Source organism: Engystomops pustulosus, chromosome 1, assembly GCF_040894005.1.
Source record: "Engystomops pustulosus chromosome 1, aEngPut4.maternal, whole genome shotgun sequence".
Lineage (NCBI taxonomy): Eukaryota > Metazoa > Chordata > Amphibia > Anura > Leptodactylidae > Engystomops > Engystomops pustulosus.
The window spans coordinates 14,661,983-14,686,316 of NC_092411.1; the positions used below are offsets into that span (position 1 = coordinate 14,661,983).

A 24,334-nucleotide genomic window follows, 5' to 3' on the forward strand; every position below is an offset into this window, starting at 1 on the left:
ATGGTTAAAGGCTTATGCAATTAAATCAAAATGTAACTTAGAACCATGAGTTCAGGGCCGGCGCCATCACTGGGCATAGCTGGGCAAGTGTAGAGTCCCAGAGCTGCTGAGGGGCCCACATTAGACTGTACATAAGAAATCCATGGGTGTGTCGCCCAGTGGCCTATTGAAACCTGGAGTCGACTCTGCTTGAGTTCTTTTATGTAAATGTAGCCAAGCGGCAATAGATTGTTGTTTGATGTGTGGATGTTCGGTCCAGTTCTTTTTTCTCTCCTGATGTCAGTGAAAAAAAGTACCTCTAGATCTCAGTCCAAATCCCAGAGAAGAAAAATTGGGGCACATTAACTAATGAATGTGCACCAGTTTTCTGTTGGACTATGCATGTTCTTTCTAGTGGAAACTGCTTGCACAGGTATTTAAGAAGTGTCCGCGCCACATTGGTGTCACATGGACCCTTTTGTGCACTTGCCTTCATCCAACACAAATTAGGAGGTGTTCCTATGCTCTGTTGGACCGAGCGCCAGATTTAACATGCAAAGGCCGACAGGAATGTGTCGCATGCCTATGCACGCCCTTCAAAAACTATTACATTGTTTCCCCCTCCCTCCTGCTCCCGCAGCAGTCATAGTATTATAGAAGATAATATTGAAAAAAGATGATGCAGGTCCTTCAAGTCCAGCTCATAGTCTTACAGTGTGGAACTTCATTTATTTTGTATTTTATGTTTTTATTTTGTTTTTTACAGATATTGGAAGAACAAGCACCTGTCTCCCAAGAGGTTGAGCACCGGCATTCTCATGTACACATTGGCCTCTTCCATCTGTGATGAGATACATTTGTACGGGTTCTGGCCGTTCGGCTGGGATCCGAATACAGGGAAGGATCTTCCATATCATTACTATGACAAAAAAGGAACCAAATTTACTACAAAATGGCAGGAGTCGCACCAGCTCCCTGCAGAGTTCAAACTACTGTACAAAATGCACAGAGAAGGACTGACCAAGCTCACATTGTCACATTGTGCCTAAGAACAAAACAGGAAACATGAAGTGCCAATTGTTATCAAAGTGCCCAAAATGTAATTGAATAGACACCGAAAACTAACAAAAATGTACTTCATGATGACCTAGAATGTAGATTCCTGGAAGCCAGACGTGTCAAACTTATGGGGGTAACAGGGGTCCGTCTTTAGTCTAGCCTATCTCAATTTTCCAAATTTAAAAATGTGCCCCCTACCTGTGAGGCCTGACTTAAAATATATTATGTTTTGATGTTCCATGTACCTGTTGAATAGCCGGACAAGTTTCCCCTCTCTTTACACCAAAATCTAAGTATAGGCGGTCCCCTACTTAAGGACACTCGACTTACAGACAACCCATAGTTACAGACAGACCCCTCTGACCTTTGGTGAAGCTTTCTGGATGCTTTACTATAGTCCTATATTGCAATGATCAGCTGTAAGGTGTCTGTAATGAAGCTTTATTGATAATCCTTGGTCCCATTACTGCAGAAAATGTTTAAACTCCAATTGTCACTGGGGCCAATTTTTTTTTATCTGTGTCTACAATTATAAAATATACAGTTTCGACTTACATACAAATTCAACTTAAGAACAAACCTCCAGACCCTATCTAGGACGTAACCCGGGGACTGCCTGTATAAGAGGAGCAATCCAGTTTTCCTAATGTTCCCTCTGACCCTCCTACATTATGAGCTGGTTCTTCAACTAAAGTGACAATTTCCTCCATGTAAAATTTGTATCTATGTGAGTTTTTTTAACGTGGACGTTTTTGTTGCTTTTTGCTGTAATTTGCATGATTCATGGTGTTCTCAGCAAATAACGCAGCAAAAACTTCTACTGTAACAACACATGAAAATACTCTCCAAAGAGTAACAAACGTAAGATTTGGAATGTCTTACACTCCTTCCCGCTTAAGAGATGGTGGATGCTGCTCCCTGTCTAAACAATGCTCTGTGAGCTAAACACATCAGCAGTAGCTGCACAGGTCTCTCTGTTGGTTTGCTACAGGGGGGTTCCAGCCATGAGGCGAGTCGAGCCTCTTGCCTCAGGCAGCATCACCTGCAGCAAAATGGGGGGCAGCATCAGGGGAGCAGTTATCCGCTACAAAAATGGCGTTTCTTCACAGCAGATGTCAGCATAAGTGTGAGACATGCATGGAGATCGCACGTACTAAAATAATCATTAAATCTTAACTTTGGGATTTGCCGACATTATAAAATACGGATCTCCTATGCATGGGTCACATTATGCATCATTGCCCCTTAAGTTTGACACGCCTGTAATATCCATACTTTGTAATGTTGAAAGTTAAGCTCCGCCTTTGATCAAAATTGGCTAAATATTTAAAAAATCAGACTAATATATTTTTTGTAATTATTTATTTTTTTTGTATTTTTTTTTCTTTTCACTACATGGGAACCATTAGCTTTTACTGGGAGATTGGTTGGTCTTAAAATGTGTCCCTGGTTAGTCATTTGGAATATCAAGAACTCTAATTGTAAATTCCTGTGTGTCAGGAATTAAAATGAAAACCATCATCATGTAGGTAAATTGTATTTCACACATATTACCATGACGATGGTGTCATTATAGTAATTAGATAACCAATATACATAGTAGACACATGATATATAATACATGTGTAATCAATCCCTATGTTTAGGCTCCTCCTCCAAGTGCACTGGAGGCGTTCCTCACACTGCTGTGCTGTTAGTGCTTTGCGTTAAACTGCTCCAAATCTCCTCTTTCTGCTTTGAGTGACTTCTGTACCCAAAAAATTTGCCGAAGTAATCATTGATTGCAAGCAGATGGACTGTAGAGCAGTTAAGTGCAGAGAATTAAGAGCACAGCAGTGTGAGGACAACCCATTACACTTGAAAAAGCTGCAATTGTGAAACATAAATCTGTTTTTCTTCCATTGCTATATACAAACGTAGAGACAGACTTATTCATTTATAGCAAAGCAGAATTATTACCTTACAGAACTCACTGGGAACACATAAAAAGATCAGTGACCGGCAGCTTGCTGATGGTTTCCAAGTAGAAAAGTAACCGGAAAATTGAATAATTTGCATGTCAGATTAAACAGTCAACGATAATTAAAGGCGGAGCTGCACTTTAATATTTGTTCAATCTTAGCAACAGAGTAACCTTTTCATTTTCGCTAATTGGAAGATGACACTGAAAGTATTTTATAGGAAAAACACTGTTTTCATCCCTGCATCTGCTGCTAGTTATTTATTGTCATGTTTTTTGTTAATCAGGAGTCTCCATAGCAGTCTCTGCCATCATTGGGATACACCGGCATCATCTTCAATATACTGCTGATACACCAGCATCATTACTGATAAACCAACATCATCATCTCCGATACAACACCGCATCATTCCTGATACATTAATTATGATACAACATCATCATCACTGATACTGTGATACACCACCATCATCTTTAATATACTGCTGATACACCAGCATCATTACTGATACCCCAACATCATCATGATATACCACGATGACTGGTACACCGCTATCCTTGTGATACACCGCCATTATTATGATACAACACCATCATCACTGATACTGTGATACACCACCATCATCTTTAATATACTGCTGATACACCAGCATCATTACTGATACCCCAATATCATCATGATATACCACGATGACTGGTACACCGCTATCCTTGTGATACACCGGCATTATCTCCGATACAACACTGCATCCTTCCTGATACACCGCCATTATTATGATACAACACCATCATCACTGATACTGTGACACACTGCCATGATTGCCATTAATGCACCATCATTACCAATACACTTCCTTCATCTTGATACACCCCCAACAACACTGGTATACCACCATTATAACTGATACACCGTCATCGCAGCTGACACGTAGCCATCATCATGATGCCAAGGCATCATCACGGACATATTGCCATCATCACAATACAATGGCATCATCACTAATATACTACCATTATCGCCCCATACACCGCTATCCATGTGATACACAGGCATCATCACTGACATACTGCCATTATCGCCCCATACACCACTATCCACACAACACACTGGCATCATCTCTAATATACTGCCATCATCGTGCCATACACCGCTATCCACATGATACACTGACATCATCACAATACAATGGCATCATCCACCGACATCATCACAATACACCATCATCACTTACAGATTGACAATACACCACCATCATCACTGACACTGCCATCGTCATGATACACCACCATCAGCTGAAACAACGCCATCATCACTGTTACCTGACTACATATGTCTGAAATGTCATCATCACATGTAAGGTCTGATGGAGGTGTAATAATATTGTTGAATTTGCACAATTCTACCCCAAATCTGTGACTTTTACTTAGTGTTTTGTATAGTCCCATGGTTGCAGTAACAGCGTCTTTCGCGATCAGACAGTGGGGGCCATCACCTCTTCCCTTCCGGCATTTGACATGATGTCTGATAAATAAGGGGAGGGAGTCTAGTCTTAAATAGTCGTCTTAGGCCCCATTCACACAGCCGTTGTGGGGCGATTGCAACCGGATATACGTCCCTATAGATGATTATGGTGACCCAGCGGCGGTGCGGTGCCACACGTGTGCGTGCATGCTTTATCTTTCCCCGTCTGCACGGCTGGCCACTCTATTTCTGAAGGAGAAGGGATGGGTGAGCAGCGTTCACCCCTCCTCCTCTCCAGCGTCCACCTCTTCGACCGGGTTAGCATTCATCAGTGCAGCTTTACTAAGATGACAAATGCAGTGGAAGTGGAATTTTTTTGGTGTTTTTAATGACTATGGTTTACTTATGGTGCCATTTATACATTCTATGCATGAGTTCCCAAAAACAGGACATCCAGCAATTTTGGAGATGATCCAGTTCTTATTGGGGCTTATGCCTTTATGGGGTTCCCATCTGTGATAAGGTTTGTCTTAAATTTGGGGTACATCATTGGGATGCTGCTACAACCATAATCAAGAATTTATGAAAAATAGTTCAGCATGGAACTTCTTAGCCAATGGCAAGAGCATAAATCCAGGGATGCAACCAAGAAGTGTGGTGCCTCTACCATGAAAGTATAAAATAGTACATGGTAGTCTGGAGCCATTTTACTATATAGGGGCTCAGAGGTTGCGGATACACCAGAGCTGTAATAGGCCCCTAAAGGTGCCACATATGATGAGAAATGTACACATTGCGGCCCAGGAGCTTTAAGTGAGTCTCGGGCTGGCATGAATGTAAAATAACTGCAAAAATAGAGAGATGTATCAGTGTTTACAAGTGTCTGAGAGCAGATCTGTTCTAGTTGCCCATGGAAACCAATCAGAGCTCAGCTTTCATTTAATAAACAGCTGTGGTAAAGTGAAAGCTGGGCTCTGATTGGTTGCCATGAGCAACTGGAACAGTTCTGCTCTCAGATACTTCTGATTAATTGCCCCCATATCTCTCTCTCTCTCTCTCTCTCTCTCTCTCTCTCTCTCTCTATATATATATATATATATATATATATATATATATTTATATATGAATGAAGACTTTCAGTATTGTAAATCCGCCCTCATGCATCTTGCTGACTATAAAACAGTCTCATGTGCGTAAAATCTGTATTGAGGTGCTTACAATCCATGTGCCATATATAATTCTGGTGACCTTATATAACCCGAGGGGCTTTGGACCCATCAGACACCAGAACTCCAGCATGGCTGCTACCTCGGGGCCCTACACTGATGTCTCTGGTCATTATACACAACTGACCCCCAACGCATTGACTGTCTACACCACAGGGAATTCAAAACTTATAAAAACTGTGAATTTTGCCATGAATTATGTGATACGTGCCAAGTTTCAGCCCCTCCCATGTTATAAATACATTTTATGGTATACACCAGGAACAATCAATCAGAAGACAGCTTTCATTTGCTGTGATGCTATTTACAAATGAAAGCTGCCACGTGATTGGTTGTTATAGGTAACAAGGAGTCTATTTTCCATCTCTAGTCAATTTACAGATGGGTATTCTCATCTTAAACTTAGAGGGCAAGATGGAGAACCCTTATTATTTTATTCTGCTTTCTGGTGGTAGCCATTTTGTGTGACAACAGGAAGTGCAGCCATTTTCTTTGTCATCCAAGCTTTTCAGTAAGCCAAACTAGCCCAGTCATTTTGTCAGCATGATCAATCAAAAACGAATTAACAATCTTCCCTCAAGAGAAAATGACAACCAATATGGCCGCACTTCCTGTTGATGCACAAAATGGCCGCCATTTCAAAACAGAAAATGCCAATATTTCTACAAGTCAATAAACTATAGCTACCAAAATGTTATTGCTTATAAATTCCCTAATATACAGTGAAAATTACCTCAAATTTTCAATGCCAATAAATCCCATGATTTAACACACATGCTGTGAACAAATGTGGCCGTGTTTTTGGGAAAAAAAGTCATGGTTTTTTTATGATCGTGGACAACCCCTTTAAATAGAGTCTTTATTCACTGATAGGAAAACCCTCTAACAAAAGTCACTGTGGGACATTTATCATATGTATGAGGAAGTCCACACCCATCTGACAGCTGCACCGGCGTGAATCCTATGCTAGGCCCTGCAGTTCACCGGTAATTGCGAATATTTCAGGGTTTTCACTTTCGAAAACTAATGTACAAGCCCTGATAAATCTCACATGTGTTAGGCCAGTACAAGACTGACCATGTGGTGGCCATATTTCCCAACATCATAGTCATTAATGGTCATCTGTAGACCTATCATTCGCTAGCTACCTACTGTCACAAAATGTAGTCATGTGATCAGTCGTGACATTAGTCCCATGAGGAAGCAGTGACTCTCAGCATTGTAAATGATTATTATAGTGAGGTCCCTGCACCAGACCAGGAAATATGGCCGAGTGTGAGGCCATATCTACCATAACGCCCACTCCTTCTTCGTGTAGAGACCCTCCAGCTAGGACACATCTGGGTTATTTTTTTATATTCATCCGGCACATCCTTCAAAACTCGATCATTTCTACTTCTTTGTATTATTCTTTTTATCTATAGCGCAATTGTGATGTTGTACGGAAATGTTGTTGACTTGTGTGACTGGAGGGAAGCGATGTCCGCCTTATCCAATGGGTAAACAGAACAAAATACAATCTTAGGCTATATTCACACTGCCGTTGCCTGCCTGTACCGTACCGTAGCGGACAACGGCAGTGCACGGGGAGAGGAGGAGGAGGTGAGCGCAGCTCACCCCCGCCCCTCTCCATAGCAACCTATGGCGCACGGCGCCGTATTACGGGAAAAGATAGGACAGGTCCTATCTTTTTCCCGGGTACGGAACGGTACGGTGCCGCACGTGTGCGGCACCGTACCGCTCCCGTAGGGTGCCGTGCGCCCATTGCTGCCTATGGGGGACGTATATATCGGCCGTATATACGTCCTCCATATGTTAGTGTGAATGTAGCCTTAGAATTTTGGGTAAAATGTTTTTTATTTTAATTTTTGCCTCTTTATGCCAATGAATCAGAGCAAATTCGCATTGGGGCGGTTATGCTACGGTGTCAATGTCCAACGTTATTGTTTCATGTTATATTTCTGCGTCTGTACACTTATAGGGAATTCTACTACTTTTTGTTTTCTTACCAACCACCTTCTTACAGGGTTCACTTTAAGCACACAGCGAAATATCAAGATAAAGTACATTTCCCCCTAAAAAAAGAGTTCACACCACATAAGCCCTTGAGAAGTCCAGTTTTCTTAAATTATTCGAAAATCTGTTATTTATTTTTATATCAAGCTTTGGGAAAAGTGGGAAAAACCAATATGGCTGCCGTTACAGCTACCTGAGTGCTTATGACTATGATGGTCCTCATCCAACATTCTCAGAAGCAAATATATCTCAAAATGGATAAATGTAACACTATGGGGCACATTTACGTCGCCGATCCGGAATATCCAACGAGGATTCGGAGCCGCCGCGAATCACTAAGATCGTGCACCCGACATCCTGCATGTGTCGCTTCCCAGGTCCGCCGAGTTCACCTTCTTCTTTCCGGTGTATGTGGGTGCTGATCTTGCAACACAATTTTATTTTTTTATTCCGTGGTTTGTCCGAATCAGTTGGGTTGTCCGACGGCCACGCCCCCCGATTTGTGTCGCATGAAAGCCAGCACCGATGCGCCACAATCCGATCGCGTGCGCCAAAAACCCGGGCCAAAACGGAAAAATGCATCCAACGGACCCTTAGTAAATGTGCCCCTATGTCTTGCTTTCTAATTCTTTTATCGACAGTTTTATCGAAATTCCTCCACCGTACTATTTTAACAGCTCCTATTTAGATCAGTTTATCTCCATGGTAACAGACTACATTATACTTTTGTGTCGTCTGATTGTGCAGCCATTGTTCCTTTATTACTGCTAATTTATTTAACAGCTATTTCTTCCAACCACCACCAACAAATATCCACTCGGTTTGGCCAAAAATGTATTCTTGACCTCCTTTATCTTGAAATGAGGGAAGAGTCAGAAGCCCCCATATAATCTGATGGTTGACCGGTAGGTTAAAATTACATACAATAAATTTGTACCAGTTTTAGAGTTGGATTGGAGTGTGACTATAGTATTAGTCTACCGAGGTAGTACCCATGGGAAGGCATGGTTCTGCATGTTAGCTGCGTACACAAAACGGTAGAAGAATGATTTTGGCAACATTTTACATATTCTTCAAAAATGAGATGATAGATTATCATGGACCTCAATTTAGTTACGTGTCTATTTTAGGGGGAGGTGTGCTTTCATTGCACAGCACAATACTAGCGTCCATTGGCTTCTCTGTGAATGTCCGCCAGCATCGCCCATTCATCTGTATAGATCCGGTACGGTGTTTTCTACGCGACTTGTACAATACAATCATATACGAAGGCCATATTCTGTATGATGTAAATATTTTCTTGTCCGGTCTGGAATCTAGATTTCTTACATTGTAGAAGTCTTCTACATATTGACCTGTATTGGTATTTTGTGAATAAAAAAACAGCAATGATTTCACTCTTTTTGTTTTTTTAGTAATCAATGGATGTAATGTGCCGACACTTGAAGTTCTGTGCCAAAACACAGTCATGAATGCATTGATTTTAATAATAAAGATGTCATTGTGCACATGTCATGTGGTTATTCTCGGGGTACGGAATGGGCCGAAACCAAGAAGTCACCGGCTCCTAAAGCTGCTCTGTATTTGGCGGTCCAGGTTTTAAGACGAAATATGCCACCATAAAAATATATTATTTTTTTAATCAGGCTTTTTATTCTTTTATTTCATTTTATTTTGTTTGTACTATTCTATAGGAGTTTTTTTACTATCCATAAGGTAAGAATTATCTTGGTACTTTGCGGTTTTCAGACTGGCCACTAGAGCAAACACAATAGGCAGACCTTTCCTGCAGTTTTCTGAGGTTTATTTGTTAGCTTTGCAGTATAGATTGGGACAAAATTAGCAGGGTCATCTCTTTATCATTAGAATGGTCGATTTGGAAACACTGAATCTTAGGGTGCATTCAGTCGGCCATCTGGGGAAATGTATATGCGACCGCAAATTTACGGAGAATAGTCTACACATTGCCAAAGAGTTTTTAAAGTTTTTCTGTATGCAGAGTTGTGGCCGTAGTCCCATGGGAGTGGTCAGTAAGGAGCGGTCCACTGCCCCCCGCCCACACACTGTAGAGAAACCCGCTCCATCATGATTTCAAATTTTAAAAACCTTCCTATGTCCCTCATATCTCCTCCCCCTTGTCGCTTCACCCCTCATGACCTCATAAATGTCTGCCCCACCACTCACTGGCCACACCCGTGGGACTAGGGTTACAGCTCTGCATACAGAAAGGTAAACTTTTATCTAACTTATCTTTTTTTGGAAAAAGACAGTTTTAAACAAGGTTTAAAAAAGGTTCCCTTTAAGGTTATCCTGAGGTGAGCAACCAAACACTTATTCTTCCCAATTATAAAATATTTTAAAATGGCTAATATGTGTGTGTCCTGCTTTTTAATATGTGTTGTCACTATTTCAACAACTCCTATACAGACCGGTTGGTCTCTATGGTAACAGACTACAGAGTACTTTTGTGTAGTCTGATCGTGCAATCATTTTCCCTTTATACTGCACATTTGGCCAAAAACTATTCTTTAACCCATATTGCCACCACTTAAAATCCACCCTGTCCGGCAAAAAATGTCTGTTTAATCCCCTGGATGAAGGAGCATCAATTACAAGGGGGGGAGAGCTTGACTTAAGTGTCTCCAAACTCGCCACCTTTGTGACTTTATACAACCAATTTCCGTCTCTTATCCTGGGTGCATGTAAGCGCGTGTCAAGCAACAATTTTTTAAAAAAAATACGGCGGTTTTTCCGAATCCGTCAGGTTTTCCGACGGCCACGCCCCCCCGATTTCCGTTGCAAATATGCCGGCGCCAATGCGCCACAATCTGGTCGCATGCGCCAAAAAACAGGAGCAATTCAGGGAAAAACAGCGCAAATCGGAAATATTCGGGAAACCCGACAAAAAGTTCCATGGTCTGTATTAGACCTTCTCTCACATCGTCTCTATCCACAATCTTGTCTCATTTAGTGCATAGTTCTTGGAGACTTCAGTGGAGAAAGCCTCGGCGGCCGGCTCTGTCTTGAGTACAAGTCATTATTAAATCAGTCTATCACATTCACACGACTCCAGATCTCTCGGCAGGCTGGCTTTTAAGTTGTTCATCGATTTTGAATTTCTGTTTATGACCTTTTAGGTTTTGCATTGCCCTTTTTTGTTAATGCTCCTAAGCCTGGTACTTTGTATGCTCTTGAGATCTTCTCTTAGATTTCATGCTTCTTTTTTTTGTTGCTCCTAGTTAAAGAAGATGAGAATTTTCAGCTCCTGGGAACTTTGACCAGCATCATAATGGGATAATAGAGGTGTCCATACACTAGAGCAGTGATGGCAAACCTTTTAGCAGCCGAGTGCCCAAAAAGCAACCCAAAACCCCCATTATTTATAGCGAGGTGCCAACCAAAAATTAAAGCAGTAACTTATTGCTCCCTGTTCTTCAACAACCTCAATCATATTGGCCTCCTGAGGACAGCAACACAGTAGAAAGATGGAAAATTTGCAGCATTTTAGCTGCTTTCTAGTGTCCCTCTGTACACAGAGAATCGTGGGGCCGGCAGAAGGTCCTCCAAAAATAATTCGACCCTGTCTATTCATTCTCCCTCTTCCTATAGTCCCCAGTGGCGAAGTAAGTATCAAAATATGTCTGAAAGCAACATCTTTTAAGTTGCTTGGAACTTCAGGAAGATTCTCTGAGTCTTGTCTGGTGCCCACAGAAAGAGCTCTGAGTGCCGCCTCTGGCACCCGTGCCATAGGTTCGCCACCACTGCACTAGAGGAACATTGATGAAGTGTACACATTCTATGGTCAACTATATCATGTATGGGGAAACATCCTAAGTCGCCGAGCCGATACAATAGGACACATCTGGATGAATAGCTTTCAGCCAACAGCTATGATGGTATCTGTCTCGAACCCCACACACCAGAGTCCAAACACGGGGTGCACCTACTTTATGGAGTTCCAGAATCTAGCCCTTAAGCTCCGCCCACTTCCACAAAATGGCATCCTAAAACTAAATTTACTCCATGCATTCTCGGCACCTTGTCCAAACTGCCACCTCCCACGAGTTACGTAAAAAAGGCCTTAGGCACCTCAACCACACAGACAATGCACACTGATGATTTACACAGAACATGCACTCACCACATTCACTACTTTAAAAATGACCTCTGGTAACGTAATCCCTTTGGTAAGGCTACAAGCAGAGGCTTACTAAAGTTAACACTTTAATATACATAAAAAATACAGTACACTCAAAAAAAATTTGTAAAGCGCTACGGAATTTGATGGCGCTATATAAATAAAGATTATTATTATAAAAAATAAAATTGTTAGATAAAAATAAAAAAGTTAAAAACAATATACTTACGATACTTACAAACAGTTAGGGAAAACGGAAACAAAAAACTCTTGCTATGGAAATAGGTAGAAGTTCCTTGGCCCAAGGACAAGGCATGGAGAGCGATCCAGTCTTCTAATGTATAGAGTCCTCAAACTGAACGCTGGTTGTGTGGTCTTTTCGATAATTTAAACCCAGGGGATTTTTGACCCCTCACCCCTGGCTGTGATATCACTGTAAGGGTTTTTCTACCCCCCTCCCATTAGAGAGGTAGTCTCTTGGTCTGGGGTTTTATTAAAACCCCATAACTTTTGATTGGAAGATGGCACAAGCGTGCCATTGCTTCCAATCCACCGGGTACCTTATTACCATTTACCCCATACCAAACTCGAGGTGTCTAAGCCTAATATTAGGGGTGTTCTGCAATTGGCCGGGTTCCCTTGCCGTTAGACTTCCGATACTCGATCCAGGAGTGTATCTAGATCCTATAACTCTCCTGTGTAACTGGAGACCCATAATTATGAATTATGCCCCAGTTATGGACATCTATGAAATTTCCCTTGTCTGAATTTTGGAGAGAAAGCATCACAACGGTCCCCAATTCCTATGATCTCTTTGTCCCCAGAGCTGAGCCAGCAGAGGTGTGAATTTCTGTACTTGCTCTCTGGTCACAGAGAAGTGCCCTGTGGTGTTGGCTCCAGCTAATCCAACTGTAACAGTAATTAACATTTGCTCCTGTAACCAGTCATAAATCTAAGGAGACGCAATGAAAGACAAAAAATGAAACAGAAACAAATGTACAGTGGTGCAATATTATCACAGTATATGCCAGTGATGGCGAACCTTTTAGCGTCCGAGTGACCAAACTGCAACCCCAAGCTCCCCTCATTTATTGTGAGGTGCCAACCAAAAATTTAAGCAGTAACTTATTGCTCCCTGTTCAACAACGTTCAATCATACTGGCCTCCTGAGGACAGAAACACAGTAGAAAGGAGGGAAAATTTGCATCATTGTAGCTTCTTTCCAGCAGGAAGTCCTCCAAAGATAATTAGGCCTTGTCTACACATTCTCCCTCTTCCTACAGTCCCAAGCAGCCAAGTAAACAGTGCTTTAAAATATCACTGAAAGCAGCTTCTTTTAATTTGCTTGGAATTGAAGTCCTGTATGATGTTCTGGGGCATGGCCTGGGTGCCCACAGGAAGGGCTCCACTGGTATATGGGAATCTTAATGAGTTTGGACCACATTTACAAGTTATCCATGGGCTTGATGAAGGTCTTGACTGCTGGGACCATTAGTGATCACTATGACCTATGATCTTCAAACAGGACCCTCTTTTTTGTGGTTTGTTGGGATCCCAGTGGTCGAGTCCTCATCCATTAAGAAGTTATCACCTTTGAATAACTGATCTCCACCAGTAGCAACCAGTCTGCACACCTCTGCACCAGTAACATCCAGTCTGTACATTTCTGTTCATTTTCTGAGCCAATGTATCACTTATACACCCAATGTATAGAGGGAGCCTGTCAGCAGAAATTGACTTAATAAGAAACTAGCAGTATGTTGTCAGCCAGCCAGATAATGTTTTTTTAAGGCCGTATGTAGTGGCATTGTCCAAATCAATCAATGTTTAGTCCCAGGGGTTGGGCTTTAGTTTTGATGCATTTCCAAAAACAACACATCACTTGTGTGTGCTGCTCCCTCCTCAGCTCTTGGCCCCCACCATTGTGCTCTCGTACAGCTCCTCCCCCACTGAGGTCAGATCCCCCTTGTTGTAGTGAACCTGTCACCCAGAATGTCATTTTTAGCTGGTGACAGGTTCCCATAGCCTCTGCTATGCTGATTTTAAAAATGCTTTAGTCAGCATCCTGAATCATTTCAGTACTTTATATAAGTTTAATTCACACCACCTGGCTCCATGCCAGCAGCATGTGGTGAGTCATCGAGGAGGAGCAGCTGCAGCCTGTGTGTGCCTGTGTCTTGATCTCTTCATGCATTCTTCCTCTCATCCACACCATCCCCTTCCGTCCCCTACTCGCTCAATGCACATGACGTGAAGTGGGGAGGGATGGGAGCTGAATAAGTGTGGGGGAGAGGAGACAGACACATGCACACACAGCATGGAGCTGCCCCCTCCTCAGGGACTCACCACACGCTGCTGGCAGGGAGCTATGTAATGTGAAATAAACTATTATAAAGCACTGAAATGATTCATAATGTTGACAAAGACATTTTTTTTTTAATCTGCATCACAGAGTCTATTGGAACCTGTCACCAGCTAAAAATGACATTCCTGATGACAGGTTCACGTTATACCATGTGTGCGTGTTATTTGCCCTTGAAGGGGATGGCAGAAGGATAGAAATATGGAAACTGATCCTAAGGGGGTGTTATGTGATTGTAACTTGCCACCAGACATAGTCAAAGGCCTTGTGAAGTCTGATAATACAAGGGCCACCTACACAATATAATGCACACATTTGTGGATGAAGATACAGCAAACATATTTCCTGCATAAGAGACTGTTCTACAGGCTGTAGGAAGCGCGAGATAATTCTATAAGAATTCACAGAGTTCAATTGTCACAATGTTCTAGAGGAAAATCTAAGGCACGGTGGGTGTTTTTTATCTGCGGAGTGTATTAATCACAATCCATTCTCTATGCCTGTCCCATTAGTATGGCTGACGCGCGCCGTTCTCTGATATTACCTCTCTAACATGGCATGTTTCCTAGATTCCGCTCCGTCCTCCATTCATCATACTGCTGTGTCACCGGAACAAATACATCCTAATGAGCAATAAAGTGACAAGTCTGATGTGTTCATTCAAAGATACTGTCTTGATTCATCTTAAATGACAGAATCTGGGGAAATAATGGTCGAATTTGGGCCAAAATGATGAGAAGGGTTTAGTTTTTCCTAAAATATTCATTGTCACTCGGTGGGGATTCAGTCTGGAAACTGCAGCAATTTCTTTACTTTTTTTTTTAATAAGAGTGTCTGCCATAGCCCCCCTCCCATTCCCTGGTGGGGATATCAATGATTGGGGGGGGGGGGGGTGATCACGTCTTTTTCACGTGTTTTCCCTCTTAGACCACCTCAATGACAAGTGGTCTGGAGGGGTAGGGAGCTGGGGGTGCTCTGGTCTGGTGAATATAGACCAGAACCTCCTATTATCTGGCACATTGTGCGCCCCGGCAAACAATTTACCTATTGTTGCTGAGACGCAACTTGTTTCCATAAATCAGTAGCTCCTAAAGGAAACCAGCCTTGAGGAATCTACTATCAGAAGTAGATGTGATGGTAGATTCCTCCTGCCGCCTCTGCCCTTATCTGTCATTTAATAATCCTGGAACCTTACTTGTTACAATCTTTATTTTAGTAATATGTAAATTAGCTGCAGAGGCTACTGGGGCATGTACTAGCCTTCGCTCCCGGTGCCCGGCCAGGCTGGTACATCCCTCTGTAGTTCATTTACATATTACTAAAATTCAACTCCTCCCTTCAACTCCCACAGGGCAGTTTCCAATATAATGGGGCTCATTTACCCATTCATCGGAATTTTGGACGTTTTCGGGGATTGCAAGGCTGTGACAGGTATTTAACAGGGGTTTGCGCTGGAATTGTGTCGCACGCGATCAGATTGTGGCGCAGCTGCGCTGTTTTCATGCAACTGAAATCGGGGGGCGCGCCATTGGACGATCCGACTGATTTGGACTGAACGCAGGATTTAACTTACATATTTTGTCGCAAGACAATGCACTTACATGCACCAGGAAGAAGAAGGTGAACTCCTGCGGACCTGAGCGGGGAAGCGACACATGCAGGATGTCGGGCGCACGATCTTAGTGACTCGTGGCACAGGGCATTATACACGGACAATGCACTTTCTGTGAACTCCTCCAGACGGGAAAGTAAATCTGCCCAAATATTGAGGGTATGCTAAAGAAACTGAGGGTGAAGGTGCTGGACTGACCAAACACGTCTTCATACCTAAACCCTATTGAGCATCTGTGCGACATCATTATGTGAAGGTGGAGGATTGCAAGTTCTCTCACATCCACCAGCTCTGTGATGTCTTCATGAAGGAGAAAGAGGATTCCAACGAATGTAACCTGTGCATCTTTAGTAAACTCCATGGCCAAGAGAGTCACTGCAGCGGTGGAGAATAATGGGGGCTGCATAAAATATTGGAAGTACAATTTGGTCATTTCCTTAGGGGTGTTTGCACTTTTGTCGCCATCGGTTTGGACATGTGTGTTGTGTGTGTTATGTGTCCCACAAGCCTTACCCCGAGGCTAAATTGGGCATACGTTCACCGCAATGGAGAGTGGTGACCCCTCTCCTCTCCATAGCGATGCATGGCGCATGGTGGCGTAAATCGGGAAAAAATAGGAAATATCCTATCTTTTCCCGTGCACGTGTAGGGCACAGTATCGCTCCGTGCACCCATTGCCAGCCTGGGGGAGACATATGCACGGCCGCAACCTTGCGGCCGCATATAGGTCCCAGTACGGTTGTGTGAATATAACCCGACTACTTTACATTGTATCAAAGTGTCGCATCTTGCTGGTTGTCCCATGAAAAGGTAGCAAAGGATAATTTCGTGAGATACTGTATATCTTCTTGTCTCTGGCTTGAGACTAGATGCTCTGTCACCTACATTGTACATAGAGCAGCAACCGATTGGTAAGTACATTTCATTTTTTTGCCTGGCACAAGGATTGGTAGAGATGATACAATGAGGTTTTCTCTAAAAGCCATAGCTAAAAGCAGAGGCAGAAGTAAGGTACTTGAGCATTAGGGCTCTTCACGGGAGAGAGGAGTTACACTGACCACAGATACATCGGATGCATTTAATAAAGAAGAGAAAACAGCTGGGATTTGGTGAAAGTCGATAGCTGAAGGAGCGGAGCTTCTCTGCTTTGCCTTGAAAGGATCATTGGCTAATCTACTGCATTGTTGTACTAAGCATTATAGGTCTAAATCCCATGCAGAACACTTGTACGGCTTTTGTATAATTACTGTCTACATGGAACAGGTACGTCAAGTGCGCCGTGTGGGGGCTTATAGAATAACAGCGTATAGTAACACACTCCCCCATCCCGCTCAAACTGCTACAAAAATTTGCTACAAAATTACATTTTTGCACAAAAAGTTGAAACTATTTGCTGTTCTTGTCCTCATACTTCATGGCCTCAGCAGGGGTTTGTATTATAAAAAAAAACTCAGGTGTATGTGGTCTATTGGATCATAGGGCCATCACGGGGGTCCTCAAAGCCGACCTGCCATATACAGTATATGACAGAATGAAAAAAAACGTGCGGTACGTTTTTATCTGTCGCCTTTTAACACTACAGTGGCCAATGCAGGAAAACGTAGCTGTCCACAGGTATAATCAGGAGCGTGAACAAAGGAAATCTGCAATTTACCCAAGGATGGTCTTTGAGTAAATAAGGTTGGTCTTTGATAAAACTACAATTCACCCGAGGACAAGGATGGTCTTTGATAAGACTGCCCCAATATGGTCCCCATAGGAAGTCTGTCTGCTTTTGGTTATCCAGCAAAAATTAGCCGATTGCGGGTTGTTGATCTGTTGTGATCCCCATCGATCAGCGGTCATCCAGCAACCAGTGTTCAATTTACCTGCAGCACACCTACAGGCGATATTGAGTATTACATGGTCTCTTTCAACTTTAATGGGCCGTACAAAGACTACTGGTTCTCCAGAGACATGAATACTCCCTGTATGTGTACCAAACTATAATAGATGATGGCTATTACCAAACCCATTTACCCCTCCTGTGAGGATATGCAATTACCATTGGATCACCATCAGCAGAACACCAGAACACAGACATCATTGGTGGCAGTCTATGTGTGGTGCTCTAACATCATATGAAAATATTGCTAATAATACAATTCCCTAATGTAGATTTTCTATTGTCTCTCCTATGCCCTTTACATTCCTCGGTTCTGTATTGCGTAGACTTCGGATGATTTATTGTTCCGCTCTGTAGCATTGAGATACTATGTATTTGCTTCTCGGCTCCATGTGATGCGCATTCATCAGCGTGTAACGACCCCCTATGACACCGCATTATGCAGATGCAGTGTAAATGTTGATACACGATCCTGCGTGTGCGTCCACACATCAATAGAGCAGAGGACGTGTGGCACCAGAATAGGGACGCGGCTACAAGTACAATCCTATACTCTATACATATAAGAGAATATGGTAATCCATTAAGGTGCCGTGACCTGGGGGGTTAATATCCTTGTCTTTGCGTTTGATGTAGTGCTAAGCAAAATGATGGATCACGCCAGGAATGAAAAAGTCAAATATCAACAAAGGACACGGGAACAAGTCCATCCATGCATAGTAAAGCGCCTCCATATGACCTCTAATTCTATGGAGCTGAAATAGACATGTAGGATACGGCTACCAGATTATAAGCCAAACATGGAGGCAATAAAGCAATTGTAAGCTCAAGAGAAGACGAATCAACAGGTTGGATGATGGGTCCTCCATCCTCGTAGAAAGGAAGGACCCTAACTTTACTTGGACCCCACTGTTTAAACTGAGCGTGTTGCTACAAAGCCGATTTCTGGGGAGTACCCTGTGTATTGTTAAAGGGGTAAATGTTCTCAAAACTGGTCAATAGGATAAGTCATTAGTAGTTGCTCAGTGAGGGTACAACACCTGGCACCTTCAGCACCTTCACCAATCAGGGGTGTTGGGGCTCTGCTACACTCCTATGGAGAAGTATTTTGGCTGAACATCATAATTATGGATGGGGATGTCTGCTTACTGCAATGATCATGGCATCACAAGGTTATTAGTTGTCGCACCTGTAACCTGTGGACTGGTTAAAATCCTCTTCAGTTCTGGGTTCGGGTACCTGGTTCGGGTTCGTGTTGGTGAGCGTGAATGCTTGGATTTAAATTCCGCTGGCAACTGTGCCATTGGCATTTAAAGAGTTAATGTCCCCAATCAGAGCCAGCAGCAATCCCAGGTGTTAACGTTTGGGGGAAGGAGGATGGTTGTTTGAGCCGAACCTGGTACCAAACTTCCAATGAAGTTCAGCCTCAGGTCCAGTTGAGCCAAACCCCTAAAGTTTGGTATGAACCTGAAAATTGCCGTTCGGAACTGTGAAACATGACTTATTGTTAGTATTTTAACTGTCTGCACTATATGATGGCATTAGGTGTCCTGGCTCACTGTGGGTGCTCTTCTCCTAGGTGGATGGCTAGAAACTGAGTTTTTGAGGTCTCACAGATGATAGCAAAGTGTTAAAAACCTAATCTAATCTCTGGTAGGACTGTTACACAATCACTTTGCTCGCTGCTCCATTTGAGAACTTTGTAATCACCAACCTCAGTGCCTCTTGGCAAATAAAATTCTTCGGTTCTCCTGTTGTATTTGAGACTGTCGATCTAATGATACTAATGATCCAACACTAAGGATAAGGGATCCAACACTAAGGACTAGTGATCCAACACTAAGGATAAGGGATCCAACACTAAGGACTAGTGATCCAACACTAAGGATAAGGGATCCAACACTAAGGATAAGGGATCCAACACTAAGGAATGGTGCTCCAACACTAAGGACTGGTGCTCCAACACTAAGGACTAGTGCTCCAACACTAAGGATAAGGGATCCAACACTAAGGACTAGTGATCCAACACTAAGGACTGGTGCTCCAACACTAAGGACTAGTGATCCAACACTAAGGATAAGGGATCCAACACTAAGGATAAGGGATCCAACACTAAGGACTAGTGATCCAACACTAAGGATAAGGGATCCAACACTAAGGATAAGGGATCCAACACTAAGGATAAGGGATCCAACACTAAGGACTGGTGATCCAACACTAAGGATAAGGGATCCAGCACTAAGGACTAGTGATTCAACACTAAGGATAAGGGATCCAACACTAAGGACTGGTGCTCCAACACTAAGGACTAGTGATCCAACACTAAGGACAAGGGATCCAACACTAAGGACTAGTGCTCCAACACTAAGGATAAGGGATCCAACACTAAGGACTAGTGATCCAAAACTAAGGACAATGGATCCAACACTAAGGACTAGTGGTCCAACACTAAGGATAAGGGATCCAACACTAAGGACTAGTGGTGAAACACTAAGGACTAGTGATCCAACACTAAGGATAAGGGATCCAACACTAAGGATAAGGGATCCAACACTAAGGACTGGTGCTCCAACACTAAGGACTAGTGATCCAAAACTAAGGATAAGGGATCCAACACTAAGGATAAGGGATCCAACACTAAGGACTGGTGCTCCATCACTAAGGACTAGTGATCCAAAACTAAGGATAAGGGATCCAACACTAAGGATAAGGGATCAAACACTAAGGACTAGTGATTCAACACTAAGGATAAGGGATCCAACACTAAGGACTGGTTCTCCAACACTAAGGACTAGTGCTCCAACACTAAGGATAAGGGATCCAACACTAAGGACTAGTGCTCCAACACTAAGGACTAGTTATCCAACACTAAGGATAAGGGATCCAACACTAAGGACTAGTGATCCAACACTAAGGACTAGTGCTCCAACACTAAGGACTAGTGCTCCAACACTAAGGACTAGTTATCCAACACTAAGGATAAGGGATCCAACACTAAGGACTAGTGATCCAACACTAAGGATAAGGGATCCAACACTAAGGATAAGGGATCCAACACTAAGGACTGGTGCTCCAACACTAAGGACTAGTGATCCAACACTAAGGATAAGGGATCCAACACTAAGGATAAGGGATCCAACACTAAGGACTAGTGATCCAACACTAAGGATAAGGGATTCAAGACTAAGGACTAGTGCTCCAACACTAATGACTAGTGATCCAACACTAAGGACTAGTGATCCAACACTAAGGATAAGGGATCAAACACTAAGGACTAGTGCTCTAACACTAAGGACTAGTGATCCAACACTAAGGATAAGGGATTCAACACTAAGGACTAGTGCTCCAACACTAAGGACTAGTGCTCCAACACTAAGGACTAGTGATCCAACAGTAAGGATAAGGGATCCAACACTAAGGATTGGTGCTCCAACACTAAGGACTAGTGATCCAACACTAAGGATAAGGGATCCAACACTAAGGACTAGTGCTCCAACACTAATGACTAGTGATCCAACACTAAGGATAAGGGATCAAACACTAAGGACTAGTGCTCCAACACTAAGGACTAGTGCTCCAACACTAAGGATAAGGGATCCAACACTAAGGACTAGTGCTCCAACACTAAGGACTAGTGCTCCAACACTAAGGACTAGTGATCCAACACTAAGGATAAGGGATTCAACACTAAGGACTAGTGCTCAAACACTAAGGACTAGTGCTCCAACACTAAGGACTAGTGATCCAACACTAAGGATAAGGGATCCAACACTAAGGACTGGTGCTCCAACACTAAGGACTAGTGATCCAACACTAAGGATAAGGGATCCAACACTAAGGACTAGTGCTCCAACACTAATGACTAGTGATCCAACACTAAGGATAAGGGATCAAACAATAAGGACTAGTGCTCCAACACTAAGGACTAGTGCTCCAACACTAAGGATAAGGGATCCAACACTAAGGACTAGTGCTCCAACACTAAGGACTAGTGCTCCAACACTAAGGACTAGTTATCCAACACTAAGGATAAGGGATCCAACACTAAGGACTAGTGATCCAACACTAAGGATAAGGGATCCAACACTAAGGACTAGTGCTCCAACACTAAGGACTAGTTATCCAACACTAAGAATAAGGGATCCAACACTAAGGATAAGGGATCCAACACTAAGGACTAGTGATCCAACACTAAGGATAAGGGATCCAAGACTAAGGACTAGTGCTCCAACACTAATGACTAGTGATCCAACACTAAGGATAAGGGATCAAACACTAAGGACTAGTGCTCCAACACTAAGGACTAGTGATCCAACACTAAGGATAAGGGATTCAACACTAAGGACTAGTGCTCCAACACTAAGGACTAGTGCTCCAACACTAAGGACTAGTGATCCAACACTAAGGATAAGGGATCCAACACTAAGGACTGGTGCTCCAACACTAAGGACTAGTGCTCCAACACTAAGGATAAGGGATCCAAGACTAAGGATAAGGGATCCAACACTAAGGACTAGTGCTCCAACACTAAGGATAAGGGATCCAAGACTAAGGACTAGTGCTCCAACACTAATGACTAGTGATCCAACACTTAGGATAAGGGATCAAACACTAAGGACTAGTGCTCCAACACTAAGGACTAGTGATCCAACACTAAGGATAAGGGATTCAACACTAAGGACTAGTGCTCCAACACTAAGGATAAGGGATCCAACACTAAGGACTAGTGCTCCAACACTAAGGATAAGGGATCCAACACTAAGGATAAGGGATCCAACACTAAGGACTAGTGCTCCAACACTAAGGACTAGTGCTCCAACACTAAGGACTAGTGATCCAACACTAAGGATAAGGGATTCAACACTAAGGACTAGTGCTCCAACACTAAGGACTAGTGCTCCAACACTAAGGACTAGTGATCCAACACTAAGGATAAGGGATCCAACACTAAGGACTGGTGCTCCAACACTAAGGACTAGTGATCCAACACTAAGCATAAGGGATCCAACACTAAGGACTAGTGCTCCAACACTAATGACTAGTGATCCAACACTAAGGATAAGGGATCAAACACTAAGGACTAGTGCTCCAACACTAAGGACTAGTGCTCCAACACTAAGGATAAGGGATCCAACACTAAGGACTAGTGCTCCAACACTAAGGACTAGTGCTCCAACACTAAGGACTAGTTATCCAACACTAAGGATAAGGGATCCAACACTAAGGACTAGTGATCCAACACTAAGGATAAGGGATCCAACACTAAGGACTAGTGCTCCAACACTAAGGACTAGTTATCCAACACTAAGGATAAGGGAACCAACACTAAGGATAAGGGATCCAACACTAAGGACTAGTGATCCAACACTAAGGATAAGGGATCCAAGACTAAGGACTAGTGCTCCAACACTAATGACTAGTGATCCAACACTAAGGATAAGGGATCAAACACTAAGGACTAGTGCTCCAACACTAAGGACTAGTGATCCAACACTAAGGATAAGGGATTCAACACTAAGGACTAGTGCTCCAACACTAAGGACTAGTGCTCCAACACTAAGGACTAGTGATCCAACACTAAGGATAAGGGATCCAACACTAAGGACTGGTGCTCCAACACTAAGGACTAGTGCTCCAACACTAAGGATAAGGGATCCAAGACTAAGGACTAGTGCTCCAACACTAATGACTAGTGATCCAACACTTAGGATAAGGGATCAAATACTAAGGACTAGTGCTCCAACACTAAGGACTAGTGATCCAACACTAAGGATAAGGGATTCAACACTAAGGACTAGTGATCCAACACTAAGGATAAGGGATCCAACACTAAGGACTAGTGATCCAACACTAAGGATAAGGGATCCAACACTAAGGATAAGGGATCCAACACTAAGGACTGGTGCTCCCACACTAAGGACTAGTGATCCAACACTAAGGATAAGGGATCCAACACTAAGGACTAGTGCTCCAACACTAAGGACTAGTTATCCAACACTAAGGATAAGGGATCCAACACTAAGGACTAGTGCTCCAACACTAAGGACTAGTGCTCCAACACTAAGGACTAGTGCTCCAACACTATGGATAAGGGATCCAACACTAAGGATAAGGGATCCAACACTAAGGACTGGTTCTCCAAAACTAAGGACTAGTGATCCAACACTAAGGATAAGGGATCCAACACTAAGGATAAGGGATCCAACACTTAGGACTAGTGATCCAACACTAAGGATAAGGGATCCAAGACTAAGGACTAGTGCTTCAACACTAATGACTAGTGATCTAACACTAAGGATAAGGGATCAAACACTAAGGACTAGTGCTCCAACACTAAGAACTAGTAATCCAACACTAAGGATAAGGGATTAAACACTAAGGACTAGTGCTCCAACACTAAGGACTAGTGCTCCAACACTAAGGACTAGTGATCCAACACTAAGGATAAGGGATCCAACACTAAGGACTAGTGCTCCAACACTAAGGATAAGGGATCCAAGACTAAGGACTAGTGCTCCAACACTAATGACTAGTGCTCCAACACTAAGGATAAGGGATCCAAGACTAAGGACTAGTGCTCCAACACTAAGGACTAGTGCTCCAACACTAAGGACTAGTTATCCAACACTAAGGAT

General features: G+C 42.9%; 1 protein-coding gene across 2 annotated transcripts in view; it reads left to right on the forward strand.

The window, feature by feature from the left end:
• The window catches only part of ST8SIA3 (ST8 alpha-N-acetyl-neuraminide alpha-2,8-sialyltransferase 3), a 186,649-nt gene that overhangs the window by 17,194 nt on the left and 145,121 nt on the right, over positions 1-24,334 (forward strand). Inside the window, exon 4 of one of the 2 annotated variants that reach the window (XR_011852997.1) lies at positions 746-8,079. Coding sequence is in view for 1 of the 2 variants with exons in the window: in XM_072133794.1 (XP_071989895.1) it covers positions 746-1,028 (283 nt within the window). In the remaining variant the exon portion in view is untranslated. Of the gene's footprint in view, positions 1-745; positions 9,213-24,334 lie in introns of those variants that run through there. The other variant, XM_072133794.1, reaches the window with a different exon arrangement.